Source organism: Homalodisca vitripennis, chromosome 4, assembly GCF_021130785.1.
Source record: "Homalodisca vitripennis isolate AUS2020 chromosome 4, UT_GWSS_2.1, whole genome shotgun sequence".
NCBI lineage: Eukaryota > Metazoa > Arthropoda > Insecta > Hemiptera > Cicadellidae > Homalodisca > Homalodisca vitripennis.
This window is the reverse complement of record NC_060210.1, coordinates 146,801,940-146,814,483: the sequence shown is the minus strand read 5'-3', so window position 1 is coordinate 146,814,483 and position 12,544 is coordinate 146,801,940. Positions and strand designations below refer to the sequence as shown.

Here is a 12,544-nt window from a genome sequence, read left to right as displayed (position 1 = left end):
TTTCCAAATCTAACTTTATCGAAAAACACGAATTTAGGTGTTATCCACTTTCCAAAATTTGAGTTTGAGAAAAAAAGTTGAGCGAGATTTTAAAACAGGTTATGCGCTGGACGGAGCTACATTCAGGCCTTCTAAGGAAGCATAGAGTACGTATATAAGGATTTTTCTATCTGGCAAACATTATAGGGGCATTAAAGTAATATTTTTGTATTATTTTACTGTCAGACTACCTTGAATTAAATCTTAAAACAATATGTCTTCGCTGTCATACGAGTTGTAGTTTTTTAATATAATTAGCTCATATTTTCTAGTTAGTGTTATAAACAAGTGAAATAACAATTAAAACAAAATCAGTAATCGTAATTTTAATAATGCAGTACATCTGTGTATTACATTCTTTATACATTTTATTAATATGGTAGGTGATTATGATATCAATTGTGTTTTCTCAACTCTCTACTGTATTCACACAATTAATTGAGTTTAAAGGAAATTTCTTATACACAATTATTGGTAGTTCGTTAAGTATATGTTTCAAAAAATATATTACCTAAATTATTGAACAGTCTTAATTTTAATAAAATGAGGTACTGTACGCATAAGCTAATTTACTTATAGTTAGATTTCCAAACATATATCTGTAGATTATTTACATTGTTGTTGTTTGAAAAGGACAATCTTGTCCCAATAGTGTTAGATACGACTCGGAGAATACTAATTAGCTAATACGAGAAGAGAGGATGTGAAGGTGGTGTGAGGGTGGTGGGTGGTCAGATCGATCGGTGTGGTGGGTGGGTGGCAAGTCCGCAGTACAGCACAACTATGTCGGTGACATGGAGGTGAGTGACGGTACCCCCGGAGGTACAAGGACTCGAAACTCTGCCTCCCGTCGTCTGCTGGAGCAGCATGTCGCTATCCTGGGAGGAGGGATCGGGCCCAGCACTGGCGCTCACTGGCCACCGTCGCGCCGTAGAGAGGAGGCCCAGGCCCTCGAGAACCTCCAGAAGCGAGTCACTCAAGGTCTCTCTCAGAAGGCGCTCATCGAAGGACCGTCCGGTTCCAGTACAATCTTTAAACCACCAAAACTCGATAATCGGCCACAACTCCTCCAAAAGGTCAGATCTTAAGAGTTGTCAATCAATACCAACTAATAAAAAATATGTAGTAAATAGAGAACAGTTCCCTGAACTGAGGTAAACAAGTGTTTTATCCCTTTATGCAATTTTTGTTCGTTTATTTTATCTTAAATATCTGTTATGCCATTGTTGACTATAATACGCCAAACCTATAAATAATACACAATTGGAAGTATTATATTGGTATATAAATATTTAGGCCAATGCATGACTAGAGAACTGCTAAAATTAAAATATTATGTTAGGACAATCCTATAAAACCCCACAGTGCAGACAAGATCCCGAAAAACCTGTACGTAAAAGAGTATATTAACTTCAAATGATATCACCAGATACAGACATGATGGACTTAGTAGGTCAGCGGCTGTCATTCTCCTAACAAAGATGGTAACACCATTATCTTACCTACATAAGGCTTATTAATTTATTTTAATAGTTTCACAATTTTCATTCAAATAACATAAAACAAATTATGTACAAAATGACAACCAGCAAAATAAATCTATTAACTTAGTACATATATTATATATATATATATATATATATATATATATATATATATATATATATATATATATATATTATGTAACCTCAATGTGTAAATGATGATTTGTTCAATAAACTGATAAACGGATTATCGTATCGTAACGCATTACCAACCAACATAACGATTTAACTTTATCACAAGTTTCTCAATTATATGTTCAATGGTGAAATGGTAAAATATCATAGGATTAGACTCAAATTATTTTGTACCAGTGTAAATATCTTTATACAATTTTATTTTTATCTTCAATTTTGACCTTTTGATCGCAACATTTCCTTGGGCAAGGAGTGTAGTGATTTTAAAGCCTCTGAAGTCTGTCTATCAAGAGTTATTGGACTGGTGGATAGAGTGACAGACAGACAGACAGAAAACAAGATTTACAGATGGCCTAGTTGGGTCTTTAATAAACATTCATGTTATAAAATAAACACATACAGAGCCGTAATCAGGTTTGGCGGGCTCCGGGAAAGATATTCGGCCGGGCCACGTTGTCTCCCGCCCCCTTCAGGAGGCCCGTGCTCCGGTAAAATTGTCCAAAAAACTGGTCTGAGTACGCGCCTGAATACATAGCAACATCACGAAAAGCAGCGACGATAGTAACTTTAAAATGAATTGAATTAATAAAATAGACAACGACAACAACAACAATAATAACAAGTGATTTGTTTATTGTTTCTCTTACCGTTTCCTTAACTGGGGCTTATTGATGACACGGATTACATACGATTTTGACGAGATCCTTTGCACAGATAATTATTATGTCATAGGTTTAATATTAATTCATAAATTCACCTATTTGCTATATTCTACGCACTCGTTCACTATCAACTCATACCAGGCTCGTAACTAGGAATTCTTCGGAGGACGGTCTAAGATTTTTCTGCCACACCTACCCCTAGTATTTCAATGTCAGCAACTACTTGAACATTTTGTGTGTTTACAACTAATTGTCACAGTTTAATTCATGATAAACTTAAATATTTTTCAATTTCATCAAAACACTCAAAAGGAATCGATTTCTAGCTGCGTTTTGTTGAACATTGTATTATATAAAAAATAATTTAGACTTACTGCATGACGCATTAAATTACTACTTGTGACCACTAAATAAAACAATAGCAGCACTAAAGAACGGATAAGCACTATCATCAATACATCCGGTAACTGCTGGTCTATTACAGTAATCGGTCTTGGAATCAGTAGGCCTACTTTATCACTACTACATTAATGATGTCCCTGTCGCTCCCAGGATACAATTCATTGGCCCTTATGCTGATGAAGCTCTCTTCCTAGTCCTCTCAACCACGATCGCGAAATCTTGTGTTTATATGCAATGCCAAATATACATCCTGCAGGGATAAGAAAATGGAGGACGAAGCCATCTGTTTCACGAAGCTCTGAGGAAACGTCCAGAGGGAACACATTATTCTACAGGGAGACGTACAGACGTGGAGCAAGGGCAAAGGATACCTGGAGTTGTCTTCAACAGGACACTCAGCTCAGCTGTGATCGCCAAGAGGTGGTAGAGCGGGCCGCGTGGCGCTGACACACATCGCTCTCCACGAAGACCAAGCTGTGCTAGCTGCAGCTGTACAAGGCTATCGTCAGACCAATCGTAACATACGCCGCACCTGCCTGATACCCACAGACTTTTACCAGCGCCAGAAGTCCCTAGAGAGCTTTCAAAACAAGATTTGCCTCCTGATGGGTACACCGTGGTTTATTCAGAGCGAGTCACTTATAAGCCACATACAAGACATTAAAGAAATATTCTGAACTGTATATGTTTCCCATGCGGTACCTGAATAATTAATCAGTAAGTCTGTGCTTGTGTTAATTCTTTTCAAGAATACTGGTCAATTTAATGACCATTCACTTTTAAGCTAAAATCAGTCATATTATGTTACATTAATAATGATAATATGCTATTATAAATTTCTTTTCAACAGTTTATCAAAGTATAAAAAGTATTTAAACAGGTTTGTCATATGATAAATCTAGTTTTTTATGAGATACTTTTACTATAAATAAAGAAACCTATATAGCGATTTTGAAAATTTAATTTAGCTGTATCGTGACAGTATTTTCTCTGGAACCTAAGTGGCCCTGATTAAACAAAACCTTAAGAACTATGGATGGCGAAATAACTGGCAAGAAATGAGCTTAAATGTTGTCAACAAACACAAACTTTAAAGTCACCAACATTTGCTGCAGAAGTTTAGTGGCTAAATATTTGCCCACAGACGAATTTCAGCTCCCTGCATTGAACAAGTCTAGATAGTATGTTAAGCAGTTTTCTTTCAACTGGTGGGTAACCGCTAGAGAGCTGAGTGAACAGGGAGGAAAGAATAGAATAGAGTTCTATTCTTCTCTTCCTGTGAGTGACAATAAATTTGGGTTTAGCTCAACGGATCAAGCAAGAATGGCGTTTATAGGTGCTTAAAATATTAGTCAGTATGCGCTAACGCAAAAATAAGGAAAACCTACCTGCCCACCAAAATGATGTAAGTGGTGGTTAATATTTTTGCCAAAATTCATTATAGCCAGAAACATAAAAATGTGGATGATCTATCAAGGGTTAAATATGTACGCAACATACAGCTGTTTATTAAAATCTTACTACGGCAGTAATATTTAAAAGTTATATTGCAGTAAACTAAGAAATCGTAAAAACTAACCTCACTTTCTAGTTGCTGCGTGACGGTTAAATTAAAATATTTCGAGTTTTGAACAAAACTGAATTATTTTATTTGCAAAGTATTACATAAATGAAAATAGTTATACAGTTTGGATTCATATATTAGATTATGATTGATTTCAAAGTTCCAGCATAAATGTTATTTTTAGTCGAAAATAAACAATTAGGCGATCGATAATTTTGAAATAAAATGCTCTCGGGGTGGTGGGAGGGGGGGTGTCAGGTACCATTCGTCCCCCCTCCAGACTGTGCGCCCCTGCTAGTTACTGGTTGCTATAGGTGTTGTACAAAGAGGCTAACTGGGATACGTGTGGAAGCTCATGCGGTTGTTAAAGGTCAATCAATGATAACAGAGTCTCATCCTTGACTTATAGGCTACATTCTATTCAACGTCATCGCTTCTCTCCCGCTGCATATATCTGACAAATTGTAGTATGATTTTCATTATAATGTAGAATTTCTCAAATATTAATTGCTAGACCACCAACTTTTGAAGAAGGTACATTTTTGTTTAAAATTTCACTGGTGTATGATTCTCCCACATGTTGTTCTGAGGTTTTTTAAACCACCGAACAAACTAACACAACACCGTACTGCCTTTTAGGTTCTCAATTTGGCAGTATTTTTACATATGAGAACTTTCGCTAAAGTAATTTAGGTTTGTTAATTTACAAAGTCATGATCTTATTATTTATCAATCAATTATTTCCAAGGAAAATTATATTGTTTTGGTTTATTAAGTTTTATACTCAACTGCCATTATTATTTTAACACAAATTTCGTGTTATTTTATAATTATTCATCTCATAAACTAAAAACATGGAGAAGAATACATCCCTTTCGTAGAATAGAACAAAACATCCAAAAATGGTTGATCGAGCCATGGTACACCACATATTTTCTGTTGGTGCTGTGCTTTTTACTAATATCTTATCTTGCATGTGGTGTGTACACTTGTAACAACACAAAATACTAATAATAATATTAAAATATTATTATATAATTATGAACAAGCACCTGTTCTTATTCACATCATTTCATCTCTGATTTTGGCATTGTAGACAGAATTCAATTTTAGCATTTTAATTTATTTTCCAACTCATCTTTGCTTATTTTACCCTACATAGAATTTCCAAAATGTCGAGGGGAAATTAAAAACACTAGAAAATTAAACAAAAATATTATAGCAAAACAGTATTTTTCTTAATTTTATTTGATGTTTTTAAAACTGTGTGTGATGTACACATAGCTACCTAGATTTGGTCTCTCCTATTCTCTAATGTCTTGGAAGAAACTAAATAAAAACTTAACTTGATGAAGAAGATTGTGGAAGTTTGGATGTAGTGTGTTTGTCTTCAATGTGTATGCTAGCTTGCAATTTGAACCAGTGAAAGACCTGGGTTGGAACTAATATGTGGAGTGCCATGTGGTCTGCAGCATTAAATCTTTATTTACACAATGTCTTTACAGTTATAAACAGGAAGCAGAGTCTTAATAATCCTGAGAATAAATTTTGCTATTCTTTCTTTTGAAATTCTTTCCACAAAAAATGTTGTCTAGTAACAGCACAAATTTAATGGTTTTATATTTTGAGTTTGTAAACAAAAGCATTTCATATATAAATTTAAAAATGTGTAATGTAGGGTATTTTTTAATTTGCATATTTATACAAGATGTTACCCCTTTTTTTAAAATTTATGTTTTAAAATTAATATTAGTATTTATTTTTATTGTAGTGACGCTATTCTTTGTACCTTGTACATATTACAGAATAAAGTAGTTTGAGTATTGACTATAAACTAAGAGATATAAATACAGAGTTTGCCATCAACATTTATAGATACTAGGGTGTTTTTAAACAAGTTATCTGATAAAATTGTTGTTTTTACCAAAAAGTTTTTCTTTAAATCCACTTTAATTCGAAATTTCTCATGAGGTATTTCGTTATCACATTTTTTTACGCTTGGCATTTGGGGTGGTATAAATAAATATGCAAGTTAAAAAAAACGCCAGTATTTAGATATAATAAACAGGACCAAAGGATATACTCTTGGAGAACCTCATCAAGAATATCTAAAACAAGGATTATTGGTTGTATACAATACACTAACTATATCAACCAATGCACAATTAAATTTTTAAATCTTACAATATACTAACAATATATTGTATGAATAAATTTATATTGGAGATATAAATGGTGTTTTAAAATTAAAACCAGCAAAGATTTCTAATAAAATAATTTATTAAACTCAAGCATCTGTAATAAAACTGGACATTAATAACTCAACAGCCCCAGTATGAGAAATTGTCTCATCCTTGAATTTTCGTGTAATTTCAGCTAACTTAGCAGCTAGAATGTGTTTACAGGTTATATACGAAGATTCATTTTTACATACATGATATTTATAAGCACTACATGCACAATAGTTATAGTTAGGATATATGAGATACTGTATTCCAGAAGAGCCTTCTACTTGGTATATCTTGACTGTTTTATCCTCAGTCATGAAACGGACAATTGATGAATTTTCAAAAATGGTTAGTGCCTTTTCGGCGATGTCACCATATACATGGTAAAGTTGAATCAAGTCTACATCACTTAGTTCATTATTTTTCTCATAATTTTTTTCAATACTATGCAGTATAGTACGAGCCAATATGGAAGCATTGTGAAAAGTTGTTGCTGTATATGTATCCATTGATTTACCTAAAACATAAAAAACATCATAATTGCTAAGAAAATATCCTTTAGTTGTAAAACTCTATATTCTATATTTCTATTCAGAATGTTTAGAATAATAGTAATAGGTTTCATAATTACATTAATAAAGGAAATGTCAATCACTATTTACTTTTTCTTTTGCAAACTAGTGTAGGAGGAAGTATTATAAACAAAGTAAATTCCAGCTTTCATTAGGTAAGTTTTAGCATAATATCAACTACACTATATTTTTTTGTTTAGTCCTGTACATGAATCTGTAAAGTTGGAAGTTTTGTCCAATAAAGTCTTGTGTTGGGTTGCAAAAAAACTTCTTTAAAAAATTAAATGATTTTTATTACATTTTATCTACACACAATGTAACTATGGTCAGAAGGGTTGATTCAATATGAACATTGAATTCAGTCCCAGTTCACCTTCCTCTAAGTGCAGCGTCTGGAATCTGACTCTGTCACAAACCTGACTCCTGGAATCTGGAGTCATGTTTGTTGGAAGAGATTAAAAGAAAATCGACTACAAAGAAGCTCATGAGCAATGAACTCATTCCATCCTTCCAACATCAGACTACAAAATATAGTGTAGTTTAGGTAAATAGGTATTCTCATTGTCTCACAATTGCACAATCGAGTCAAATATCAGACCCTGTCCTTAGAGGGAGGTGAACTGGAACTAAATTCAACATTCACATTTATCTACTCCCACTTGATGCATAATTAATTCACAAAACCAATATCTCTATTTAGTACTTTTAAAACATTGATCAATAATAATATCTAAATTTCATTGAAATATAAGAATGGTTTGATATGTTTTTTAGATATTGATTCAGAGTCCTTCCTTTTTTCTTTATTACTGAAGATGTATGATTTGAAAGAATAATAGGTATTCAGACATTTGCCATTGTTATATGTAGAAAAAACTCTGTTTTGAGGAATCTATTCTATTTATCAGGTGTCAAAAACCAAAAAGTAGTGCAATCTCTTTTTGTGGTTGGATATTTTTTTAAATTTTGAATTCATAGCTTTTTAAGATCATTTCCTTAATGACAGAAAAGTTTATAAATTTGTTTTTATCACTCCATAAGGAATCACAGGAATTTAAAGTAGTAGGGAATTTGAGCAGTTCAATCAGTTCAGATACTTGAGGACTTTGAGGAGGCATCTACAGGAAAAGTATAAGCTAACATCATTATCAGTGACGCAGGCAGCAGATCTAGTGTTACTTACTTACTTACTGCCGGGGCGTAACAAATCTCAGTCGATTCTTTGCCTCGTCTATGAGCCTCTTCCACGCCACCCTGTCTTCCGCCAGATTCCACAGACCCTCCACACCGGGTCACATCTTCGACCACTTGATCGCACCATCTTATCTTTGGCCTACCCAAAGGGCGCCTTCCTGCCGGTACCGCCTGGTAGACCTCTTTTAACCTTGTGCCCTCCTGTCTCCGATGTACATGTCCTAGCCAGCTAATTCTCTTTGCCTTCACCAAAGCCACAATATCAGGATCTTGGTATACATTGCGTAATTCTCTATTTTTTCTTATTCGCCACACCCCTTCATCACATAGTGTTATATGCTTCAAAAACACAGGTCATCAAATTATATCTGAACATTGGTATTTAATTATCCTTTAGAAGAAAGATGAAGAATTGTCAAAACAGCTGGAAATTATTTTGGAAGGTTTACATTACAACAGCGTATCTGCCTGTTGACAACTTTTTTGCTGGTTCATAACACCTTATCCCAGAAAAGCTCACCCTCCTCTCGCATACAATCATTTTGACCAATAAACTTGGTCCACTGGATACCTGGCAGAGTAATGTCTCGCTCTTGTGCATGATATTATGCTTGCTGTGCATCCAAAATCATTCCTGTCACCTATTATGGTTGATGTTGCTACATATGTACACAAAAAATTTGGGTCCAAGCCTCATCTTAATCCCTTGATTAAATTTGGATTTTCAGCTACATATGATGAAGCAGCTAGATTTGAATGCTCGGTATGTACTTCAGGCACAGAAAGCCAGTAGAGTATTGATTAGTCAGCCAGTAGACTCAGCTAGTTTGTTTTTGACAATTCAGACTATGCCACCACTTTGGATAGATATGGAAAGTTTGATACAATGAGAGAAGTAATAGCTATTAGCTCAAGAGAGACTGTTATCAGTACACAGAATGTGACTGCGTAAAACGCATTAAATCACCTGATATAATTGAAAAACACACCCCTGATGTTAACCAGTTCGAGGGTCACTCTGAAAGTTTTGAGATACCCACAGACAGTGCACAATTCTTATATGATTGTTGGAGCGCCTATCAGTAGTTGTTTTGTCTATTCTGAAAAATCAATTTTGTGAAGTCATAGAGTTATCGAGGAAACAGTATTGTACTATGATTATTATGATTTTAAAGTCAATTTGTCACAAGAGAAGTGTGTTAAACATTTTAAAATTGGCTTTGATTCTGAAGCATCATTCCGTGCTACTGTTTTTACATGGCATTCATAATTTTGAAAGGGCCATAATTTGCTTCAAAATGAAGAATGTTCAGGAAGGCCTAAATCCACTGTCACTCAAGAAAACGTTGACTGGGTGTGCTCTATGAGCCAACAGGACAAACACTTCACTTACTTAATGATTAAAGCTTCCTTAGGGATTTGATCTGTAGATGTGCAAATATTATTGCACAGGTATTGAAAAGTCAGAAAAAAATGTTCTTGATGGGTACCTTACGATTTGACAAATGAACATTAAACAACATTAAAAAAAAAACAATCGGTGAAGAAAGTTATGTAAGCTGTTTTCTTCAGGAGTACGGGACTGGTGAAGGCTGTTAACTATAGAGGGACAACAAAATATCACAGCAAGATGGTACTCTAAACAAGCGTGCCAGAAGATCTTCAGGACTTGAACATTAAGGGTTTAGTTTGCACCACTGCAATGCCTCGTCTTAAAGTTTTGGAGTTGGATGGTATTTGACCAAAAATGCGTCAAAACAATGGAGCACCCCCTTATTCACCTTCTGGCTATTCTTGAATATGAAGAAACATTTGCGCAGTTGTCATTTTACGAGCCATTTTGTACGTTCTCATACTTTGGAGGCCAAAAATAATGATGAAATTCATAAATATTTTGACTTCATTTCGAAAATTGAGTGACTAAGTGCTTTCAACTAATATAAATCCGATTTCAAAAGTAAATTGACACTGGAGAGGATTACTTTGAATACACCTAACGTTTGGCAAGTCTAGCACAAAAAACTCTTCATATATCTCAGAACTCTTCATTTAGAGTGACCTTCAAAATGTACACAACCACCAATTGCCCCACTGACTGACATCATTATGAACTCAGCACAAGATGTGCCATCTGCCAATGACATGGCCTGGCTTTATGAAAAGTAACAATTCATCAATAGTTCCTGGGTGAAATGGTTATGGAATTGAAAATCCAGGGAGAAACATAAGTGATTACAATTTATACTTCTATCCTGAATGCACAAGATAAGTGTAAGTTGTGCTTCAACCAGCCCATTTGGTGGAAGAAGACTTGGAGGATGATGAAACGATGGCGATGTGCCCCAAAATTAAAATTGCCAATTGATTACCATTATTATTGGTGTAATGTAAATATATTATTACCTTTACTTTACAATTAATTTAAATACATGTTTTAAGTTAAAATATATAAATAACAATGTTTTTCCGTAAATACCTACTGCTACTTACTTGCAATAATATGAAAATGAAAGAGGCCAGACAAATTAAATCCAAACAGTTCAATGTGCATAATTTGGTCATGAAACCCCATTTACTTTTGAAATGGATTTGGTACTGATTAAAAAATGCATAACTTTTTAGAATGCATTTCACAAGGTACATTTTCATAAGGAATGGTGAGGAGAGGGTCAAAGTGAGTAGAAGTGGATGGTTAATAAATTTGCCAAAGACAAGCTATTTTTAGTGAATTTGTACATTTTTAAAAGTTTAATTAACTTTAAGAGGGCTGTACACAGTACCTACTGGGGCAAAAAATATGTTTGACCAGTAAATTTTGAAGTAACTTTAATGCTTTCTAACTTTTGACCGGAAAGATTTTTCCAAAGGACTCATAGTTTTCAAGTTATTGCCAACAAATTGAAAAAGATCCAAAAATAATTCAATTTTTCAATTTAGTTTTCACAAAGAAATTTTGGAGGAAACTTGGTTGCTACATACTTATACGTCCCAAAACAACACTCCAAAATTTCATTAACTTTCGAATTCTGTTTATATAAAAGACATAACTGTTGGATGAAAGATTAAAATTGGAAGTTATAGTAAGGCGAATTTACAATATTTTTGCTTTGTCAAGTTGTATTTCTCAGCTTGCAGTAATAGCTGGAAGCACTCGTAATCGAATTCTTTAGAATTTTATCTTATAGTGATAGTACTACCTCGAGGGATGGTTTTTATTTCTCGCCTAATCAGCACAGGGCAGCACCAAAAACTGTCATTAGCCACCGATCAGTAACCAATATAAACTTTTATTATTAGAAAGTCATTGTAATAAAAAATATTGTTTTTTAAATAGAAAACCCCTTAAATTCACTGTTATTGAATTTATGAATTTAAAGATGGCAAGATGGCTGATGCCAATAGTGCAAGTAATTCTGAGCAATTACAGTCAACTTCAATTTCTTTCATATTTTAGTATGATGATAAGGTAGTTCTTAGAAAATAACTGTAAAACTAAGTGTAAGAAAGTCATCGTTGTTGCCAAGTAATAAAAAGGTACACGTGGGAAACAGTCAAATCAGTTTTGTGCGTGATAGCAAGTCTGATAAATATTATAGATGGATAAAAGTGTAAATTCATCTTTACCTTATTTAATTAATCAATGCAATGCCCATCAAGATTGGAGCCCTAACAAGGTCTGAACTTTAATTTAGGTGCTATATTGAGGGATGTTTTGCTATTTGTGCCAGTAGTGCGTGATGGTACCAAAGCCTGAACTGATGGCTAAGGGCATTACCCCTTTATAACTTAAATTGTTTAATTTTGGTAGTACATTTGCAACAGGTTAAAAATAAAAACGTAAAACTCATATTTTACTACTCCAGCTATTAATTTAATATTTACCACGTTGATGTGGTTATCTGTAGAGCATTTAACCCCTCAACTGGCAACTGCCCGTTCTCAGGCTGGTTTGTTGCTGCGCGTATTGGCAGCCGCCTAAAAACAAGACGTGGTACACCGTCTGTAAAAACACTTTTTATAACGTACTTCCACCTTGTACTAATGATATTTAAGCATACCGTTGTAAAAATGATAAAATGCTGTTAATTTTAGCAGAGGTTTTGTTATACAATGTATAATCTGTGACTCTTAATAATAATCTTCGTTGGACAGCTGTTTGTTGTTTGATTGTGTTCTATTTAAAAAGACGAATTTCGAGTTTTAA

General features: G+C 34.1%; 1 protein-coding gene across 1 annotated transcript in view; it reads left to right on the top strand.

Annotated features, from left to right (window-relative positions):
* Nucleotides 1-797: 797 nt before the first annotated feature.
* The window catches only part of LOC124360271 (cell wall protein PRY3-like), a 33,853-nt gene continuing 22,106 nt past the window's right edge, over nucleotides 798-12,544 (top strand). The window contains exon 1 of the mRNA XM_046813728.1: nucleotides 798-1,115. Within this exon, the coding sequence (XP_046669684.1) occupies nucleotides 834-1,115 (282 nt within the window). The 5' untranslated portion in view covers nucleotides 798-833. The remainder of the gene's footprint in view (nucleotides 1,116-12,544) is intronic.